We start from the raw sequence: 8,102 nt of genomic DNA, 5'->3' as shown, positions 1-8,102 counted from the left end.
TTGATATCAGAGCTCAGTAAATTCCAACGAACTATTCGATTCGATAAAGTCTAAAAAATGAGCACATGAATTTCAAAATTGGTTTGCTAAAAAAGAGCCACTATCTTACAGGGGCATGTTATGGGAATAAATTTTACATCGATTAAATATCGAAATATTGACCAACTTAAATAGATATTGAGTCACTTCTCTTAATAAGATTAATCTTATTAAAATGGACCCCAAATCTTAATAAAAATTACAATTGATTTAGATGACAATGAATTCATTGATTCATTGTTCAATAAAATTATCGTGCACTTTGATCCTTAGGATAATGAACCAGAGGACTTATTGTTACTTTAATTGGTATAATTTCAATGAATGATAAAAAAATATTACTACAGCCATATCTACTATGATAAGAAAGCTTTTTTAATACAATATGTTCTATTTATAAGAATTTCTTGTTAATTTTATAACAAGATACAAGTGGATTGGATACAATAAAAAGGTGTTATGAGAATTATGTGCGACGTGGATGTCTATAACGTTAAAATGTTAATTTTAGGAAACAATGATTAGGCTGGTTAATTTGTTGAATGTTACTGTGTTTGACTACAATGATGTGTCTAATAAAATGGAAAGAAGATGAGGAGGTCCGTTGATATGGATATGTGATCATGTCAAAATAAATATAAGAAAATAAGAAATAATTCAATAAGTGGTGGTGATGTCATTGAGAATTGAGGAGCTAGCAAGAGAATATTTAGACATTTGTGCGCGTAAAGAAACAAAAATTCATACGAGGGACGGGATTTGAGGAAATATAGTTAACAAAAACCAAAATTAACATGATTGATTGCGACGACTAATGAATTGACAGAAATGCCCCTTGACTGTGGAAGCCATGTCAGTAGCACAAATTCTATACCACTTTGAACATGACACGTCGCTAAAGTCACATGATCACTCGTGGCAAGACGATCACAAAGAGGAGGTCATACTTCGACGCTTTTATTTTATGCAAAAGAAAGCTTTGTTCGTGATTATCCGGGATACACTCCACAGTGAATGAAATAAACTTCTGAAAATTCTGGACTAAAATCATATAATGCACAAGCATGCAATTGCAGCACTTATTATTTATAATACTAGAAATGCCAAAAAAGAAGACTTTTCCTTACAAACCTGTCCTCTAAAGGAACCTTTGCATTATCCCAACTTTCTCTAAGCTAATCGTATCAAATAACTTTGAAGGTAAGTATGACAAAATTTTGCACTTGCAATTTCCTTATCCTCATCTCCATTTGAGAAGAGAAATCATTCTAAATTCATTTTGTCATTTAGACGAAAGAAAAATCTAAACTTTAAGAACCACCAATTGATCAACGAAAAAAGAAGGAAATAAGATTTTATAGCTTGACTTCTAAAACTTAGACAATCTGATTGTTCTATATAAGACGCTGACTGACTCCTTTTACCAAGTTCGACCTTTTAAGATAGAACCCTCTACATTTTAATACAACATCATAGTTTATTAAACTTCAATAAGCAATTCGATTTGATTAAAATTTAAACTAACACAAATTTCAAGATAGCCCTGTTTGGTGGGATCTAAAATTAGATTTTTAGAAATTTTTTATAAAAGTTGATGAAATGTATGGTTGAAAAATTATAAATCCCATGAAATATATGATTGCAATTAGTTGTTAACTTTGACTTAATTTTATTAATTTTAATTTCTACAAAAGAGAGGCTTAGTATTAATCAAACGAATTATCATCTAATAAAGTGTGTTAAATATAAATACCAAATCAGATTGACTTTTTAAGACGGAACGTCAAGTCTTTTCTTAATATACTAGTCTATTGCACGGGCAGGATTCTGTTGAGCATTATGTTAGCGTTTTTAATGTTGAAAATTGTTTAGTTTTTAATGTTGATATCAGTTTACTGTTTAAAGAAAAAGTGAATTTATTAGTTAAAAATAGAATCATTGGATGTAAGCTATGATATTAATTTTGAAATGGAATGATTTAATATAGTAATATTTTATTGATTTTGCAATGGAAAGGAGAAAAAGGAAAGTAATACACGTACAACAAACTTTAAATTTCAAGAGTAGTAATTTATTGCTATTCGGTGGAATCTGAAATCTTGTACATAGACAAAGATATAGACAGATCATGTTACTTTTTCCAGAAATACAAAATAGAATATTGATTACTGTCTACTGTCACAAAAGTAGTCGCAAAAGTATCATAAATGTTATTCATTCATGTTTTTCTTTTGAGGTGATCCCAATGGTTCGGTCATCGATTTTGGAGCCTGCGTGAGTCCTTTTTTGGGTTTTGACTCTGCTTCAATAGGTACATTTGATGGTTGGAAGAGAGACCTTTTTGCATGCGGCGAATTGATTTCTTCAGTAATGGTGGAAATGTCATCGGGTTGTTCGGACACCTTGTTCTTGCCTTTTACGTCTTTGTTGTTGGAATTTTTTTCCATTTCAATTTGCATGTTTGCATCTTCTGTAACAATTGAGGAATCAACTTGATTTTTCGTGGAGGAGTTGAACACGAATATGATTTCAAAGCGATACTCAGGTGGATCGTGTCGCTTTTCTGTGTCCTTGAGGTAAAAGAGTAGCTCTGTATCACTTTCCAATTTGACAACGTCATTGAATTCTTTAATACCTTCCTGTGGTCGACGAAATATATTTCAATAGAGTGGCATGTTTGTTGTTAAGAAAGAAAGCATCTTCGAAAGATGTTGAACATGATGTTTTACCTTCTGAAGATGGTTCATTAAGTCATTGGCGCTACTTTCCAGTAACACTTCTGCTGCATCTCTTATGATGGTTGCATCTAACGAACCAGATTTGTCTTCAAGTTGTACAAAAGCATTTACCCTAAAGAATGCTTTTTTTTTTTAGCCATGTATTATGTACCTTGTTCCTGAAGTAATAATTAGTAAATTTTTGAACTAATATTTAATAGAAGAAATTACCTTGGGACAGCTTTTGAGTATTCGTACTTGCATAATCGACATTTATGAATTTCTCCAAAGTTCGCGTTGGAAGTTTTCTTGCAGTTGTTACAAGACATATACCAAAATTTTTTATCTTTTGAAGCTATTTTTCAGCGTGCATTCACCCAGTAGAATTTCTTCTGTTAAAGGAGATGTCTCATGTAATTAGATAAAAGGATACGACTGAGAAAAATACATAATGTTACTATAATATTTATTGTGAAATTAAAGAGAATGTGTTTCTATTAATTATATTCAGTTTATATTAGTATAGAAGTACCGTTAGATACACTCCTAATAAATCATGAATCGGTGTCAATTCATTATCAGTAGTTTATTTCCCGTCAATTTGTCAAGTGCTTCTTTGTTAGCTTCCACCCTACAAGAAATAACGATAAATTTAGTTATAAAATAGAACCTTTGTTTTTTTTGTATTAAAGGTACGTAAATAAGCAATATGTATATTAGGTATGTTGTATTATCATTCTTTGTACTCCTTAACAGTATATATTTGGATATTAATGAAAAAACTGCTATTTACTTTGGTCGAGAGTGTGATGCCTGTACAAAAGAAATTAGGAATATCTTACATGAAAAAAAAAATATTATAGATGGAACTGTATTTGTAAGAGAAATTTACCGTTGAACGAAGAAACTTTGAGATTTGTAGCTCATATCACGAGTTTATTTGGAAGATGTTCAATTAGCGAAGTGCATTCTCTTTCGACAAAGGTATCCCATAATGTTAGTATAACAATTTTGAATTCTTTATCTATCAAGACTGCATCTTGTAGATAAGCTTTTGTACCAAAGTTAGTTTGAATAAGGCGTTTCTGTTAAACACCTATAGCGACACCCATCACGCCTACAAGGTTATAGAAGCTTTGAACGTAAAAATTAATTATGAAATATTGTTTTATATGTCATTTTGCATGCAATAACTTTGAATATAAAAATTAATTATGAAATATTTTATATGTCATTTTGTATGCAATAAATTTGTACGTAAAAAATAAATTATGAAATGTCATATGAAATGATTTGTTTAAATGTAATGCAGTTACTTATGTCTGTATTTTTGTCTATATGCCTCTCTAGTTGATCAAACACAGTAAGTTCAAATTTTGAGAATAGGAGATTCAAATTGTTTTCATATAATTCTTCAACCTTTATTCTTCCTGTTATATTCCACATTTCTTGTCCAGGAGAATTTCGAAATTCACTTTTGAAATCTTTAACTGTTGCATTTGACACAATGTATGTTTTTCCAAGTTCGAACTGATCGTTTAGTGCAGTGATATTGGCATCATACATTGTTGCTGTGATTTTGTTTCCTTGTTCAAAAAAAGAAAAATATGAGAACATTTAAAAAGTATACAAGTATAATGATAGGTAAAAATTTATTGAAATGAGAGTTATATTTGTACCTCTAAATCCATGAGAGTAAGATTTTGATAACGGCTATTGGAATTCCGAGCAGTCTTTGGGGGATTGTTTTCCTGCGACGATCACTTTTGCTAACCAATTGGTTTCTGAAGTTAAAATTTGTAGAATGAATTTACGAGGTGCAGTCATTTTGTTATAGCAATTGTTGATATGTAGGAAAAAGAAGAAGAAGACAGTATGAGTAGAAGTTAAAATTTCTTAAAATAGGAAACTCTAAATGGTAACGATAATTTTTTTGTTTTTGCAGTTGCAGATGTGAAGTTGAAGATTTGTGTTAGCCTATTTATAAAAAAAAATTGAGATATAGTGGCTTAATAAATATTTTAATGTTGGGTATAAGATGTTGGAAGGACGTTGTTAAAGTATTTATGTGTTCATGTGTCAGTTGTAAAAAATGAAACATCTAAAGATGGAATAAATAACTAAAAAAAAGGAAAGACTAAATATGAAACTTTTCTTTTTTGTGGTTAAAACAAATAAAATAATTTACATTGTAAAATCTCATCAACAGTCATACCTTATTATCTAAATAGTCATACGTTACTATATAATCACTAGCATAAGATATGGAGATTACTTTCAAATTTCATTTATAGTACAAAGATATGACTGTAATGGAATATAAGATTATTTTATTAGTTCTTATTATTTATTTTATTAAAATTTGAAAACGTGACAGTTTTGAAAAGGCAAACATATGAGGACTACGCCAGACATTTAATATATAGCATGGAGAAGTGAAGTTGTACTTATAAATATAGAAATAGTTTTGAATTGTTTTAATGAATGAAGATAAGATTTAGTTTAAATAATATCGGAAGAAATATTTACATTTTATATTTATTTGTCGAAAAAGAAATGATGCTATAGATCAATTCATTTAATTTAAATAATATCGAAATATGTATATGTATAATAAATAGTGAAAAAAGAATATTTTGTTTGTGTAGAAGACTTTTTACTGCCACACATATCATTTATATCTTATCATTATCTATACCATTCCTTTTATATCCCAAAATCTTCATTCTCTACCTAAAATCAAAGTCAACCATATTTCAGCAAGCATCATCCATAGCAAAAGGTAAGTATTTAGATTTTTAGCTTTATATTTATACAAGTGAAATTTTAAAGTTGGGAGGACTCCCGTGCACGGAGGTTAACCTCCGTACACGGAGTTTTCGAACCTCCGTGTGGAGGGGGAGGGGGAACCCTCGTGCATGTAGGTTAACCTTCGTGCAAGGGGGTTCCCCCTCCGCACGAAGGTTTTTGAATTTGTATTTTTTTCTACTATTCCTGTATTTTTGGATTTGTATAAGTATTATTTCGGTGCTTATTTAGAATTGTTAAATTTGTTCACAAATAGTTTGTTTTCAAATTATTTATGCAAATGTCTTTGGAATATATACTGTCTCCAAATCAATGGTTTTCTGCTACTATTACTCAATATCCAATTCGGGAATATCTTAAAGACTTTATAGATTTTATAGATGTAAATCAACAACGTTCTATAATGTGTAGTAATTTTTATGAATTTTTTTTCTGGAATTATTTATAGAGAAGAGGAAGAGCTATTTAGTAGTAGATTAATACATGAATTCGTAATGCGGCTTGTTGACTGTGGTAAAAGTAACGAAGTATGGGTAAAATTAGATGATCGTATTGCTAGATTTGGTATGCAAGAATTTTGTCTTATCACTGGATTACCTTGTCATGAACCAGTTATGGAGATTGATCATAGTAACAATCGTCTTAGAAATCATTATTTGAATGGCAGCCAAAGAATTAGCATGAAAATGCTATTTGAAGTTTTCCATGAATGTGAAGACTTAGTAGATAAATTTAAGTTGGGATTAGTTATGTTGGTGGAATGTGTTATAAAACCAGTTGGAAGAATTATTGATTACAAAACTCTTGGTATGGTCGAGCATCTTGATGAATTTCTTGGATATCCTTGGGGTCGAAAAGGTTTTTTTTGTTTTGTTAAATTCACTACAAAAATCACAATTACAAGGAGCAAAAAGAGTGCAACGGAACGAACAAATAGATTGTAAGTATGCATTACGAGGGTATCCACTTGCATTTCAGGTATTTTATTAATATTTTTTTCTTTTGTTGACTTAATTTATTTATAAGAGAAAAATAATTGTAATTTGTAATTGCAATACAGTATTAGATTTATGAGGCATTTTCAAAAATTGGAAAAAAATTTGAACGGCATCGATATAAAACAGCACAGAATCCACGAATATATAAGTGGAGGCCTAATAAAATGCTGACTGAAAAAACGATTAAGCATTTTCTGGCTACTCGAGAGGTACGATTTCTTTTAATGAATATATAACTACATTTGTCCTTAATTATTTAAAAACAAAATGAAAAAATTATTTTGATATTTTATTAAAATTACAGATTCAGGTTATTTCAACGTTACATTCTACGGAGGAAGAATTGGAGACATCTTGGTATATAAATCTTTCACTGCCAACTGATAATGAACATCGTGTATTAGATGGCATCGTCGGTGGAGAATTAGACAACGTGACACAACAAATCCCAAAGGATACTTTTGAGCAAGAAAGGGATAATATATATGTGCCAGAGACGACCATTCCTAGTACGTCAAGAACTTCACCCGTAGCGGGGCCTAATTTTGGATCTAGCACCTCTAATTATGTAATTGAAGACCGGATGATAGAACTACTTAGTGTCCAGAAGCAAGACATAATAAAAGAGGTATTTGATATATGTGGCAACTTGAGAACAGAAGTTTATGACAATCAAAGAAAGTTGTTCGAACAACACCAAAAATGGCAGGAGGATTATATGTAATCTACTATGCGTTCCTACATGGATAACCCATTATCAAGTTTTTTTAACACACATTTGGAGAAAGAGGAACAATTATTCCAACAACAGCAAAAATGGCAAGAAAACCATTACCAGACCATGCACTCTTATGTAGACACCAGTTTAGATTCCATGCGATATTATGTCGATGAACAAAATAAAATACGCTGCAGAAATTATCTGAATGAAAGTCAGACATGGAATGCCATTATTAGTTGTACGCAATAAGACATTCCTATTGGTACATGTCCAATTTTCGATGATCGACCGAAGGATGTATCAACGTCTCAACAAGTCGAAAGTTCTGAAATATCACAACGAGAGAAGAAAAAGAAGGGAAAACAAATACAACTTTCGTTGTCTAGAAGACGTCATTTGGAAGACTATTCTATGCAAAAATACTCGACTCTTAGAAACTGGATAGCGGAGAACGAATCAAGGTTAGAAAGATGATTTTTTATTATTGGTTTAAATACTACAATTTTATTTTGATTTATTCAACTTTAATTTTAATTATGCTATGCAGTGCATATTTGGAAGATGTCATTGGGAACGTCTATGAAAGAGATTGGTTGAAAATTTTATTGGATAGAACAAAAGATATAAATATTACGGTCAGTACTGTTTATTTATAAAAATTAATTTTATTTCATACTTAACATGTTTGATTTGTATCAATTTATTCCACCAGGTAATTGAATTGGAGCTGAAGTTGTTGAGACGATTAATTATTAATGGTTGCACCCGTGTGTCTAAAGAATATGCAATCATGGACTTTCAATTTGAAAATGAGTGTGC

The 8,102-nt window shown here is 30.6% G+C and overlaps 2 protein-coding genes across 3 annotated transcripts in view; one reads left to right on the top strand and one right to left on the bottom strand.

Annotated features, from left to right (window-relative positions):
- The window catches only part of LOC111375960 (heavy metal-associated isoprenylated plant protein 35-like), a 2,083-nt gene extending 1,693 nt beyond the window's left edge, over positions 1 to 390 (bottom strand). Inside the window, exon 1 of the mRNA XM_022998882.1 lies at positions 385 to 390. Coding sequence (XP_022854650.1) covers positions 385 to 390 — 6 coding nt within the window. The remainder of the gene's footprint in view (positions 1 to 384) is intronic.
- A 5,588-nt stretch (positions 391 to 5,978) lies between these two features.
- Positions 5,979 to 7,414, top strand: LOC111375955. Of its 2 annotated transcripts, none has more exons than XM_022998878.1 (2): positions 5,979 to 6,771; positions 6,873 to 7,414. In XM_022998878.1, the coding sequence occupies exons 1-2, from the start codon at positions 6,727 to 6,729 to the stop codon at positions 7,284 to 7,286; spliced, it is 459 nt and encodes a 152-aa protein (XP_022854646.1). In that variant the 5' UTR covers positions 5,979 to 6,726; the 3' UTR covers positions 7,287 to 7,414. The 2 variants fall into 2 exon arrangements, with proteins under 2 accessions (XP_022854646.1, XP_022854645.1); XM_022998877.1 differs by having other exon boundaries at positions 6,867 to 7,414.
- The last annotated feature ends 688 nt before the right edge of the window (positions 7,415 to 8,102 follow it).

Source organism: Olea europaea, unplaced genomic scaffold (genome assembly GCF_002742605.1).
Source record: "Olea europaea var. sylvestris unplaced genomic scaffold, O_europaea_v1 scaffold1435, whole genome shotgun sequence".
Taxonomy (NCBI): domain Eukaryota; kingdom Viridiplantae; phylum Streptophyta; class Magnoliopsida; order Lamiales; family Oleaceae; genus Olea; species Olea europaea.
This window is presented reverse-complemented; position numbering and strand designations above follow the sequence as displayed.